The sequence below is a fragment of the Glycine max genome, chromosome 4 (genome assembly GCF_000004515.6).
Source record: "Glycine max cultivar Williams 82 chromosome 4, Glycine_max_v4.0, whole genome shotgun sequence".
Classification (NCBI taxonomy): Eukaryota; Viridiplantae; Streptophyta; class Magnoliopsida; order Fabales; family Fabaceae; genus Glycine; species Glycine max.
The window spans coordinates 48,177,952-48,193,145 of NC_016091.4; the positions used below are offsets into that span (position 1 = coordinate 48,177,952).

Sequence of the window (15,194 nt, forward strand, 5' to 3'; positions counted from 1 at the left end):
CTTTTTCTATCCTTTCGATCAAACATTACCTTAAGATTTGCACTCTCAGTTTTACACGCCTGATGCAAAAAAGGAAAAGAAAAGAAAATTTCATCCTCTCTGTATCTACACTACTCTGCTCTGGATTCTGATAGATGGGACCATGAGCTAAAGTAATTTAATTTCCCCAAGTAAAACCAAGTTTTTGATACTGTTTTTGACTCTTATATGATATATAGCACTGACACGTTCAAATTTCAATGGCTGTTATTGACGCAGGAAGAACACTTAGACACGGATTTGATACTAGATTCTATAGACTGAATTTCTCTCTTATTCTGTAACTAGGTATAGTAGCACCTTGATGACACAATCACACGCTCACGTTGGACTTCATTTCTGCATCCTAAGACGTGATCATGTGATCTGTACGGTTAAACACTCAGTGGAGTCATAATTCCAGAAAAAAGAAAGGAAAGCAAAAACAAATTAGAGATTTCTGATCCACAAAACATGTTTATATTTTCTTTCTTTTGAATTCTACTTTAAAATCATGTGCACGTTTTATTACCATTATATATACAAATATGATATAATATACACACATCAAAATTCCGTCTGACAATGAAACCCTTGATATGCATAGATTCTATCCAGATGCTGGAAGCAACTTAAGATACGATCTTTTGTGTTGGACAGATCCTATATGAGAAAATATGAAAACATCAAATCAAATGTCCCAAAACAGTTTGATTTACTTAAGGTACGGATAGTGCACTCCAATCATAGAGCAAAGTAGCATAAGTCATTTCTACCTAAAAAAAGTGAGCACATGGCATTTATCTTTTATACGCGCGTACCTAAAGTGATCATAATAATAATATATTCTCATATTAATATCTTAATTCATTGCTGCTACTTTCCTCCCAGATTCCACTTTTTATTTGTTTTCCAACCTATGGATTTGTTTCGGCCTCTTTTCCTTATTATTTTGAGTTGACTTTTGGGCCATTCAAAAAAGTGAAATTTGATTTCCGATGAATCTCCGTGTCCCATGAATATTGTTTTCGTGATGAAACACTAATGAAGTTACACGAAGAGCTATCACTTTCTTATTAAGGTAGAATTGTTGGCAGGCAAACTTAGTTTGTTGAGTTAGTTAATGCATGTTTGGATTATAATTTGTAAATTTAAGTATTTCACTAATTGTTTCTCTCAAACTGAATTTTCAGCTTAAATTTTAGTCCCAACTATTTTTTTGAAAAAAAAATCAAATATGATGTCAAATTCTTTTTTTTTCTTCAAACTGAATTTGAAACTTCCCAACCAACAAATCAAACATTGTCTTAGTTGAATACGTATGATCATAAGGGATTTAGAAATGATAATTCAAAGAATATGTGACCATGTGCACTATTATTGGTTTACATGTATGAGCATGTGTCAGAGTTATAGGAAATTAACACACAATACTCTATCATTTAATGAGTGAAAGAAGACCCTTGGGATTCTTGAGTTGGACCTTGAGAATGTGTGGACACTTAAAGGCCAAATTTTCCTTTGACCCGCTTAAGCTGTGATAGAGGAAAATTTGACCTTCAAGAGATTAGAGTTGGCTTAAGCTACAAAAATTGGCTCGCCTGAGCTACGGTAGAGGAAAATTGGCCTTCAGGGTAAGTTGGCTTAACCCGCCAAAATTGGCTCACTTAAGCCAAGACAATGGTTTCAAAGATCTTCAAAATTCCTAATTAAGTTTGTGATAACTCTTCAAATTAATAATCTCTCCGAATTTCCCTTCAAAGTGGTCCCTTTGCAAAACAACTCAAAACAAAACAAAACAAGTCAAGATCATATGGAAAAAGCACAAAACCTAAATTCCTAACTAACAAAAAGCATTTATTCAAGGATTAACCAAATTAGGTAAAAACATATCTTACAAAAGCATAAGAGATATACAATAATTGCACCAAAAAATACTACAGAATGCAAATATAGGTGACAATTATCTTTTATACCGTTATGGAGATTTTTTGGAAGTCAAGTGACTAGCTGAGTGAAAGAAAGACATGATATCGCTTAACACCGGACGAAATTGTCTAAGAAAGAGAACAAATATTTCAAATCATCCTCCAACTTGTGTTTAATATAAATGAGTTACATATGTTTTTTGATCCGTAAGTATCAAACTTAAGTATTAAGAAGTTTACATCAACTCATTCAATTGAGCTATTCCAAATATTAATGAGGTAAAAGTTGCAAATAACTATTTAAGTCATTCTTATTTTTGTTAGTTTAACCTTAGGGAGTTTTTGCGTGAAATATCTATTATATTGTTGTAAGATATTGGGATTAGATAAATATCGACGGGTTTAGATGATTTATACAAATTATAGATTTAAACTTTATCGTTTCTATTTTATAAAATAATAAAAAAACTGGTCATTTCACATACTATTGTGAAAAGGGTAAAAGATAACTAACTAAAAATATTCTCCCACTCCATGAATGGAAACAACAAAAATAGATAATTTTTTTATAAAAAATAAAAAATGAGAAAAAAGTAAGATTTGAAAGGAACCTAAGAACAACGAATATAATGTGTATAATATAATTGATAAATAATTTTATTTCTTAAATATATAATCAAGATTTCGATTCCCTAACCTATACGAATGAACAAACATTTGTGAAAAGATATCAAATATTTAAATAAATTTTGATATTTTGAAAATTTAATCCTTCATTTTTGACTAAGTATTATCCTCGTTTAAAAAAAACTAAGAGACTAGGAAAATCACTAAAAGGAGGTAATTAATTAATATAGCCATGAGGGTGGGTAGTATTTAGATTTTGCGTTTAAGAATATACTACTACTATCTTATAGGAGAGGAGACAGACGGTGTGAGCATCTCACAAACGTGCATGAATGCTGAGATCAGAGTGCAGACAGTGATGCTGAAATCTCGTCATGAGAGACAAAAAATTAAGACAGAAACTATAAATGAAATGAGAGAGATGAATTGATGATGGATGAGATGAGAGTGTAGGCTTTGTTTTGAATACGCGAGCTAGGTGGGGACTGAATCAAATCCTAGATACCCCAAAAGGATCACGATATATCTGTGACTAGATTTTTATCTCTCAGATATAAAGTCTGATTCTCTCTCTCTCTCTCTCTCTCTCTGGTTTTTCTAAAATTCTTCGCCCACCAATCACCTTCGAATTCATATCCATTTACTCTCTCTCTCTGTGTAAGTGTACATATATATAGGATATCGGTTACGTTCATACAACTCTTGTGACTTTCAACTTATGTTTTCTCTCTGCATTTATACATATACGTCTTGTCAACCTAAGCGTTTTTGTTTTTCTTTTCGTCCTCTTCTCTTCTCCACAATTAATATTATTAATTGCAACTGCGTTTATTAGTTTACCTTCTTGTGTAAACAACATGCTAGTAGTACATACCTTCTTCCTTCCCCCGTTACCATCTTTTCTCATCACTAGTGTAGTTGTTGTGGGGGAAAAGGAAGAAAAAAACAACAACATAAGAGAGAGAGAAGGAAACGAGGACACAGTAGTACCATTTATTCCTCTGCTTATTTATTAGCTATCAGCAACTGCTACGCATGGCTGCAAGTTCTTCTTCAAATTGGGTCATGGAAAGTGGTGATGTTCCTCATGTTTTGGCCGTTGATGACAACCTTATTGATCGCAAACTCGTTGAGAAACTCCTGAGGAATTCTTCTTGCAAAGGTACACCTAGCTAGCAACCGCTATCTATTCTTCTTCTTCTTCTTCTTCTAAAACTGGCTAGTGTTGTACGTTTCTTTTGTGGGGAGAATAAAAGTGTTCAGTAACACCTTTGTTTATGCCTCTTTGAGTGGTGTTTGATGCGTTCATTTTGGGGTTCTGCTTGGGAAATAGTTTTCAATGGGCCTTTTTTTGGTTGCTAATGCTGTTTATTTGCTGCAGTTACAACTGCAGAAAATGGGCCAAGGGCATTGGAGTTATTGGGCTTGACAAGTGGTGGACAGAACAACATGAACGGTGTAAGTCTTCTCTTTTCAGATTAATCAAAGTTTACCAACATGCGTGACACTGTTAACAGATATGTAACCATGTTTCTTAAACATTAGTTAGATATTTGATTCTGGGACTAGTGTATGGAAAAACATTAAATATTTGTAGAAAAATGTCTAACACCTTAAATAGTTCCAAATTTTTAATATCCTGAAGTATTAGTCTTCTGGCTCAGGGGACTCCCTGGATATTTTTTTAAGTTTAATTTAATGAATTTAAAAGTGATAAATCAGAGTGTTCTACTACATACATTTTAACCTAGCTGATACGTGCTAACTAATTATAGACTATTTGCTACTTTGTAGAGATCCAAAGTAAATATGATAATCACAGACTATTGCATGCCAGGGATGACAGGCTACGAGCTACTTAAGAAAATTAAGGTATTTTTTAGCTTTTTATTCTTTTTGACTCATAGATGCATTCAATCATGCGATATTAATAGCAACCACAAACTGCATTATTTTTTAAACAGGAATCGTCTGTAATGAAGGAGGTTCCAGTAGTGATCATGTCATCTGAGAACATACCAACACGGATTAACAAGTAAAATTCTTAACATTAGCTATATATATAGTGCTACCATATATTTGTCTCTAGAACTAGAAGTGTAGATGTATTTTTCTATTGTTAAATCTGCACTGTCATTGTTCTGCTGAAAAACAGGTGTCTGGAAGAAGGAGCTCAGATGTTCATCCTAAAGCCCCTCAAACAATCTGATGTAAGAAAACTGACATGTCAGTTAATGAATTGAGAAAGTGAGATTTGACTTTTAAGAGAGTCTAAGCTTAAGCAAGAAGGCAAACACTATAATGAGATCTGTGGTCTGGTAATGTGAGCAGCAGCACTCCAGAACCCTGCATTTGTCATGGCCGTCTTTTGCTAAAATCTATAGGCCTTAACCAGAATGTTACCCTCTAATTTTAGTACTAGTTTAGGTGTAGGATTTCATTTCATTGTTTTTGAAGATGCTTTACTTTCTTGTAGACCTACATATTCCAATTTATTTTCCTAGAATATAATTCATGTTCTTTTTTTCAATGTTTAATTTACTAGGTGTTGGAAGAAGTTAGTTTTAGTGCCACAATAACTCCCCCCCTCAATATGAATATCTCTTGCTGCAGAAAATGGTGGTTAATACAGACTTTTCCTGTTGCCATAATGCAGAATCATTGCGTTTACATGCACTATCTATGAATAATTTGTTGACAATTTTCTATAACCAAAAGAGATGGCTGAATTGCATATTGGAGAGCAATAAGACCTTAGAACAACTCCTCCAAATTTCCAAATTGTTTATCCATAATGAAAAGAATGATGTAAAGCTATGTACTAGTATTACTATCACCAGAGGAAAGATAACAGAACCAAAGTGAGAACTGAACCATTTATTCATCCTTCTCAAAATTTCCTAAATCCCTCCATAAGAATGCTTGAGTCTATTAACCATTTTGGTTGGTGTCACCAATCAAAGTGCTTGCAATGATGGTGGCGATGTCTATGTTCATCCAAGCCCAAGCACTGCACAACAGGGTAACATGTGACAAACATGCACCTCCCTATACCTCGGAACATGCACGTTGCTGCACGACAGGGGCAACGACAACATATCATTAACTTGTTGCGCTTGTTCACTTTACTACTACTCTTCCTCTTCATCTCCTTGCTACGCTTCTGCCTCTCAACTTGTTGATCCATTTCTAACATTAAAAAAGAACACCCAGAAAATAGAAAACCAAAAAGATAAGAAATTTGGATAGACATGAATTAAGACAACTAAACAAGGTGTCTCCTTACCTTGAAGTCTTGAACTTTTGGTGAGGAACCAGCAAAATTGCCGTCAAGATGATGAGGGAAACAGCATCGGATGCAGTGGCGGTTGGAGAAAGAAAAAGATAGTGATTCTATAAAAATATTATGAAAATTTAAGCAAAGAATATTCGTTTTGAGAGGCTACCACTGAGTGAAAATTGTGGCATAGGTGAGATCTGAACAAGAGACTAGAGAGAGCCTTTTACGCGTTTTCGTCTTTTGATTGCATCCCAAATATATTAATTCTGTCCTTGTTCTTTTTACTATTCTTCTCATAACATTTTTTATTTTATTTTATTCTTTTGGTTGTTCATTATGGCAGCTTTAATTATTGATATCATTTTTTCATCTTACAGGTTGCAATCAAACTCATCTATTGTAATCATGAATGTGACTATTCGCATTTCAATATGTTACATTTACTTTCCTTTTTACTAATTTCGATAAGCATTTAATTTTTCTCTTCAAATACAAGTAAAAATTAATGTCTACTGGTATTCTTTCGTTTCCATTTTTTTTTTAAATTCCTTATTTTTCTTAAATCAAAAGTATTTGAGTTTACTATGAAATACTTTAAAATGTATAAATAAATAAATCAATACATTTTTTATGCACAAAATAAAAAAAACCTATAATTATAAATGAAATAATTTGAATGATGAAATACTTAAACAAGAGTAAGTTTGGAAAGTAAAGTAGAAAAAAAAGGGAGGAACATAAATACTGTATAGACATATTGGAGTGCCAATAGTCCTATAATTGTTATATTCATTTAACTTAGTTGTAACCAAAATTATTAACTCTGTTATTTCCAATATTTTATTTACTTTCCCAACTCATCAAGTAACCTTAATCATGTCAAATTTTGATTGTTCTTTTGTGTCAAATTGATCCATTGTTTCTCTTTCTCACCTCAATTTAGTGTTGTGAATCCAACCCCCAAGCCTTCTAAAAGGTCTTTGGTGAATATCATGTGTGATGTAAGAATATATAGAAAGGGGCGATGGTATGTGGTGGTTTGGAAGGCAAATAATGCAGCATGATGGATGATAAATCATAATTAGAGGGTGGGATCCTCTATTTTATGTCACAGTGAAGAAGAAGAAAATAAATTTTATAAAGAGTTGCTGCCATGATTTGGTCCTATAAACAAATAAAAGCTGGTTGAATAAACTTCGGGAATGAACAAGAACAGTGAGAGAACCGAAAGGAAATGTGAATTGTAGTAATCATTTCATATTTATTTTTTATTCCCACGAATATAAAAAATGAACAAAAACTCTACTATAAAGTGGCCACAAATGTCAAGAGAATATTCAATTCATTTAATTAACAAATTCATTTAGGATAGTGGTAAATGATAATTAAGTACTTTACACTATCAAAAGAAGGGTATTTCCTTTATAAAAAAATTAGTATCTAGCATTATGATACGTGTTTATTGATTAAAGAACTTAAAATATAAATACTTTTATTTAGAGAAAAAAAATTATGTTACTTATTATTTTTTTATGTTTTCTTATGATTTATATAATATAAATATTTTTTTTCTTTTAGTTATTTGTTAATAAGATGTTTAATTTTATTATAGTTTAAAAGTTAATTTATTCCTTGTCGGTAAGTTCCTCTTTTCGTATTCGTTAGTGTCAAGGTATTCTTTACGTATACGAATTGGAAATGACAGCAAAAACTAACGTAGGGAGGCCGTGATTTGCTTTCGCAATTGGAGGTCAAATTAAGTTTCTTAAATAGTGCTAAAATGAAAAATGTAGAAACAATACAAAAATGGAATAACATTGTTATCATGTGCATTGCGACATGCCAATTGTCAAATTAAAGAGTTTGATAATGACTGTCCCCCAATCTAATATACCATAATTGTTGTTTAATAAATCATAATTTATAGAAAAATGAAAACTATAAATATACAATAATTGTTATATAATAACTCATAAAATAATCACAAGATAAAATAACACGACTCCTAAATTTTTTACTAAAGATTAATTATGTATGTAATACATGTTTGATTAAGTTATTATCTTTTAAACCGATTAATATAGCTTATAAACTATTGTGACTTACCAAACATATTATAAATTTGTTTGGCTGATGCTAAATAGTTTTATAAATTTCTTGAAACCAAAAAATAAGAGTATTTTTAGTTGAAACTTTAATTATTTATCAATGATATAATAAAAAAAGTAACGTAGTATTTTATCGTAATAAAACTTTCTTAAACTATAAAAAATTAGATATTCACCTTCATGTGAGAACAATTTTGAGAAAAATATAACTAAAAAATATTAAAAAAACAATATTTTCTGATAATGTTGTTTTTAAAAAAAGTAAACCAAACATGAAAAATAAGTTTTCCAACTTCAGATTTTTTGAAAAATTAAAAATTTCTCTTATACCAAATAACCCCTAAGTAAAATGATTGATTTCTTAAGTTCATGTGTTAGCAAGGACGTTAATTAAACAAGTTATAATTATAATTATAACAATATTTTTATATGTGAATCTAAGGTATCTTTTGATAAAAAAAATTAGGGATTAATTCTTCGAGATAGATCTATTTAATTGTATGATATCTCCTGATGTATGTCATTTCATATATATTGACTTAAAAATCAAACTTTTGACCATATACATAAGGAACACAACTATCTACTAATCATACAACACTATGTAATGGATTATAACAACAGTAAATCATTTTATCATCGAAGTTAGCTAGCTAGCTATACCATGTATTTTTCCATATATTTTTTAGGTGCATGTAATTTTTTTAATCGTTTTTTTTAAACTTGTTCAATTGAATTAATGTATTATTTGAATCTATATATTATTTTTACGAATAACTTAATACATCTAAAAATTTTCTTTGAATAATGTTAGTAGAATACTTAATTAGTATTTAAACATACACTCGAGATCTACTTTTTTCTTTGTTGCGTCTTATTTGTACTTCAAATTATTTGTGTGATGCTTTATTACATGATACGCAACTAGCCGGATATTTAATTACATGTAAAGGACTTTGTGCGTGTTTTTAACGTGTGAAGGCGAACAACTAGAAGTTTAATTGGCCCTGGTTTCAGAGGTTTGGTCAAAAGTTGATGGATTGTTGATAGATAAAAATTTGGTAAGGGCATAAAACTATCCATTGCTTCCTAGTCCTTATTCTAGAAAATCAAATATCTTTTTCTTTTACCATTGAAATCAAATCTCCTTTTCAAGTTAATAACCCTGATTTCATAGGTTTTTTATTTTGAAGAAAATGGTTTAGGAGAATTTATATGATCACAAAAAAAAAAATCAGAAGAAACGAAAAAAAATGGCAGCACCCTCTCAAAAACAACAGAAAAATAAAACCCTTATTCATATATTTGTAAGACTCAGAAAAGAAAAGGATGCTAATTAAGAACAACATAGAGCAAAACATGTCTATTTACTAGGAATAGTACGAAAATTGTGTAATTTTTTCTATAAATTACTAAAATGGATAAATTTTATAAAAAGTTAAATAAATGAGTAAATCATCTTTGGAAAGACGATTTCAACATAAAAAAAAAACTGTGTTCCCAAGAACAATTTCTCTTTTCCAGATTTTAGTTTTTTATAAAAATTGTGATGGTTAAAAAATCATCACAAATTAATTCTAAAACCCCCACAGTTTCCTTTGCTAAATAAAAAACAAATAAATGCTTATGGGGACTAAAGAAACAATTTGTGACGGTTGTGACCTCCACAATTTTTATAAAAAAAAATTGAAAAAAGTAAAATCACCTTTTGGAGCACATGCAATTTCTTCATGTTAAAATTATCTTTTAAGATATGATTTGCACATTTCTGTAATTTTTTTAATATCTATCCATTTTAGTAATTTATGAAAAATTACACCATTTTTGTATAGAAGTCAAATGGACAGTTATCCAATCCAACAATAAGAAACACCTAGTAGAAGAAATTGCAGCATATATGAAACTGCTCCTTCGTTATAATTAAATTAATTGGAAAAACAGAAAAATAGGCAAGATGACTTGGATGAGCATACAAAGGATAAAAGAAATTGAAAGACAGACAAGTAAAAGCTAGGTTATAGTATAGCTCATATATTGCAAAGAGAAGAACAACATTGCAACTTGGCCATCATCATATGGTAAACTCTCCACCCAAACAAAAGGCAAACAGAAAAGACCCTCTTTCCCATTGCCTAGCAAAAGAAAATTGGAGGCCTAAAAGAAACTTCTGTAGCTAATGATTGCTTGATAACAACCACAAGTAAGCCTCAATTTATAAAATTTCATTTACAAAAGCTGGAGCTGATTGCAATTTATATATTAGTCTACCAATTTCTTGTAAACACTCAAAAGCGTCATCCATTAAATGTTGCATAATATATTTTCTTTTTAATATTGTAACTTTCTACCAAACAAGGCTTAAACCATTCTCATAGCTATAGCGATCATTGGGTTGAAGACATTCACATATTTGAGCAATTAGTGATTTTGAAGATAAAGCACACTCCTTAAATAAGCTAATAGTCATTTGATCCTTGACTATGTAAATGAAAAAAACTTTGTTGATAGATGTGTTACCCACTTCAATAATCTCGTCTCTCCAAATAAATTAGTCTGCAAATGTGGGCTTAGAGATATCTTTCATGCAAAAAAAAATTCTCACTCACCCTGTTCTTTCCACTTATTCAACTTTTTTTTCCTATTTGATGCCACTGAAAAAGAAAAACACTTATTCACTTAAGACGCTTGTTTTGTTGCCTTATTTTTTTTTTCACTCTTTTACCATACACAACCCGGGACCGCCACAGAATCCTTATTCCTTAGGTTGTCCGGTGGTCCAAGGCCATCACTGACATACTATCAATGATGAGGTTTTGCCCCCATTATCTTAATTGAGGCAATTGCGTAGGTATTGCTTTCTTTAGTTGATAGACAACAAGAATTTTCACTTTCAAATTTTGTACTCAATGTTCTCACATCACTTATTGATCTATATCTTTTGTATAGGCCACCCATAACGAAAAGAATTGCTCTTGTATGTTACTAGCTTGCCGTGCCCATATCTAAATATCCGTACATGGACGTTCCTGAATCCAAGTAATGTAATCTGATATCTATCTCAGCATGAGCTATACTTGGTGTCATTGTGCATTTCTTTTGTTCAATGGCTTCTTGTGCTGCAGAAGGATAGGGTCTAGGGGAAGTTAAGGATTAAGAAGCTTGTGCAGAAATGCTCATGTTAGCTGTTCTACCAAATTAGAGGCACTGCAATTGATATCCTTTCTGACAATTAGTGCATGAATGATTTAGTTTATTTTCGAAACTAAATGCATAAGCCCAGTCTACCCAATATCGTGTGTTCGTGAACCCATACTTCAATTAGCTTGTATGTAATACTAAATAATGTGATACATAAACCTTTTGAAATACTTTTATACATACAATTGTTAGATCTTTAGATTTTGCTAGAGCGTTGGCATCAAAAGACAAAATGTGCAAATACTTCATCAGCAAGTAGCTGGCTTCAAGTCATTTAAGAATTACAATTAGCACATTCGTTAGACATTTTTTAATTTCATATCATACAAGAAAGGGCCTTAGTTTTTATTCAATTCTTTTACAATAAGAATCTACATTTGATCATCTAATGTCTTGTTAACCAACGTTTCGTTCCGAATAAATGAATGGATAGATTTCCTGCTTGCTTTTACTCTGTTTGCACTATTTATACTTGGTTTCCGTTTCTATGGTATGTCAAAGTTAAACGATTGTGTATTTAGATTTAGGTGTAAACAGTCAGCTTGTGATCTCCGAAGGTGTTACAACATAATAGAGTTGAAATGGAAGATGCACTCAAGTATGTTGTTGGGATAGTGGAAGGTGAAGAATCTTGGTAACATCACAGTGGTTACCCTGAGGCATAATCAGAAGTGAGAATAACTTTGCAGCCACGGGGTTGTGCAACTCTTAGAATTTATGAAGTGTATAGATCCTAGACTATGCATAATCTCAATATATATATATATATATATATATATATATATATATATATATATATATATATATATATATATATATATATATATATATAGTATACTTGTCATAAATATAGTTCAGGAGTATGGATGGACTAGGGCCCAAATTATACGCAGAAAATGATATATAAACTAGGGGGATAGTAAATAATAACATAGTCAAATGCGGAGTTCATCATTCCTATTAGGTGGTGTGGGTTATGTGGGTTCTAATTGCCAATGACCTTTGTTTATATGAATCATGTAGGTCCAGGATCTTAAGGTATTCTTCATCATGTTGAAGTATGCTATAAGATAATGGAGATTCCCAACTTATGTACTATTCTGCACTTCTTGTGCTTATTAATAATATTGTTTTTGCCTACCAAAAAAAAAAAGGTGGTGTGGGCTAGGATGGGAAGCAGCCCAAACTGAAACTGTCGTGCTTAATTATTGCCAAAAGCTTAAAACTATTGCTAAAAGTATAGGCAAGGACTTGAGAACAGTTTATCAAGTGTAGTCTATGTGATTGTTGCATTTTTTTTTCAACAACTTATGTAATTTGTTCAACCAATTAAGTTACATTTCCTTGATTGGTTGTATTTTCTTATAGCTAATAACCCTTTTCTTCTTCAGTCAGGAATTAGGGTTCCTAGTTTCTTATTAATATGTGAAATATTTCAAGTTGTATTTTAGGTGGAACCTAGCTTATCTATAACTAATAAAGGTAATAGGAAATTTTGGTTTTTGCTTTTATTTATTTATTTATTTAACTAAAATAACTTTCAATTACACATACTGTTATTTTATAGAGTTAATTATATACTACTCTTATTTTCTACTCAACTTCCTCGATCTCTCTCTCTCCCTCATCTTCAATCTCTTATTTTATGTTTTATTTTAAAAAAAAAAAGAATGTAAAGACTCTCTTTTCCCTACTAACCACTGAATTATACCTACCTTTTATTATAATTCTTATACATTATTATATTTTTTACATTCTTGCTTAGTGTATAATAATTAGGCAGAGATAATTTTTTCATTATTATTATATTATCTATGAGGAACATTCCACTGTGATTCTTTTTCAATAAACTTTAACTATTCTTAAAACTTATGAGAACATTTTTTCTCCATATTATATATGATAAATATTTACGGAATAATTATATAACCATTGTTAAATCCTCTAAGAGCTATTTTTTATATAGTTTATGATAAATGAATATGCAATAATGATTTAACTATTGTTCAAATAAAGAAAAATATAGAGGTTAAGACTTATTTTCTATTAGTTTGTAAAATTAAAGGTTTTTGACAATTTCTTATTTTATAATAAGATTAATGCTTTTATGAATATATCAAGTGTGACGTGGAATACTAAAGGGGTTTAAGTTAATTGAATCATGTATGTAAATTGTTGTAACCTTTAATTTCTACTATCCAATGTTTGATTTCTCTCTTTAAAACCAAAAAAATAAAAATTGCTGTGGAATGCAGTGTCCATCCTTTCTTATATAATCAAACTCCTATATCTTAACTAATTTCTTAGAGACCATTTTTATAAAAAAAATCCACTTTATATCGATTTAATAAAAATAATGGTGATTCACTTTTTTCATTTATTTTTTTAAAAAAAAAATCAGTTGTTTCTCAATTCTTATTGCGGCACCAACCAAACATACTGCGGCACCTTGTTTTGCTGCCCCGTCTTTGTCTCCTCCTTTACACACAAAAAAAAAAAAAGAAGAAGAAGAAATAATAAAGAAAATTCTCACCAACCATTTTATTACTAAAGACACAATCAACTTGTGTACATGAGTCCAACTCTATACAATTAATATCAGGCGTAATAGAATAGCATATTCATGCAGCTGTAATACTATAACGGTTCGATTAAATTTGTAACTTTCCTCTCTTTTCCATTCTTCTTAAATTTGAAATAAATGTTTTAATCCTTATGAAATAAACAAATTTTAATTTATCTTTGTAAAATATTTTTCTTTAATTTCTATTTTTCTAAAATATGAAAACAATATTTTTATGTTAACCTTAATTTTAATGTAAATAAATAACAATGATCTAGAAAAAGAATAATTAAAGGTATCATTTGCTGTCATAAAATTACATACATTAGTGGATATCATTTGATATTATTATTTAAATTTTCGTTGAACACATAAATAATTAACAAATGTTAATTAATAGTAGAGGAAAAAATAATTATTTAAACCTTTTGAAGGATGGAAACTGTTTTTTTTTTAATAAAAACTAAAATCAAAGGTAACTTATTTTACAAGGATCCAAAAAATAATATATATATATAGGAATCAGGTCAGAGGAGTATTTTAGTATGGGGACTGAGTGCATTAAATAACAATCCTTAAATTAAAATAAAAGATCACTTACTAATTATTAATTAAGACTACACGTGCATCACAATAGAAAGGATTGGGAATCAAGGGTGAAAAATACCCGTGAGAGAATAAATATTAAATATATGTATAATTTTAGTTAGCAATTAATTTTGAACCTTTTATTTTAATTTAAAAACGTTATTTAATCCTCTTATCTCTCATGCTAAAAACACTTCTCTCGACTTACCCCTATATCTAATATCCTTAAGTTATTATTGTAGTATGAAGGTAGCTAAAGGTTGGACACTTGAACGGGCATCAAGCAGTAATGGACGTTTGACCCCTTTCCAATAAACAGACATAATTTTAGTTTATTCCACAAACCAATGACATTGGTTGTAGACTTGAAGAAGATTCTTTCTAGAGACAAGTGTAGACTTGAATGCACGACCTGGTAAATGCGAAACTCTATATTGTTCGCTTCAACCAACTCCTAGGAGTTTAACTTTATTTAAGAAAGTCTTTTTCATTTTTATTAATTTCTTTTAAAAAAGAAGAGTATTCCTTCAAAATTATAGATTAAAAATTGAGCAGTGGTGCGATGTGTGACAGATCAATCACACATTTTGGAAGCATATGTTCTTAACATTCCAATTCCCATTAAGCGTGGTTGCAAACAACACAGAAAGCTGTGTGATCGCCACTTTCACATAAATACACAGCCTTCAGTCTACTCTTGTAGACCCGTAGTTATGGCCAAACGATCCAGGCTATTTTTTTTAATTATTAAATGGGGATAAAAATATTTAAAAAAGAATAAATAGTATGATATTTCACAAATTCTGACTTTTAAGTCAGTAAATTATTTTATGATTTTTATTTTTTTATTGAAATTGTATAAATATTTACAACTTTATATATTT

The 15,194-nt window shown here is 30.4% G+C and overlaps 1 protein-coding gene and 1 long non-coding RNA gene across 2 annotated transcripts; one reads left to right on the forward strand and one right to left on the reverse strand.

The window, feature by feature from the left end:
- The first annotated feature begins 3,430 nt into the window (after positions 1–3,430).
- LOC100499827 (uncharacterized) lies at positions 3,431–4,953 on the forward strand. Its single transcript, NM_001249622.2, is given in 5 exon segments — positions 3,431–3,735; positions 3,955–4,031; positions 4,368–4,445; positions 4,538–4,608; positions 4,729–4,953. Coding segments are annotated over 5 exon segments (441 nt in total). The 5' UTR covers positions 3,431–3,608; the 3' UTR covers positions 4,817–4,953.
- Positions 4,954–5,346: 393 nt separating this feature from the next.
- Positions 5,347–6,329, reverse strand: LOC100306598 (uncharacterized). Its single transcript, XR_414090.4, has 2 exons — positions 5,860–6,329; positions 5,347–5,762 (listed from the first exon to the last, which is right to left on the reverse strand). It is a non-coding gene; the product is annotated as an uncharacterized lncRNA (long non-coding RNA).
- Positions 6,330–15,194: the final 8,865 nt, after the last annotated feature.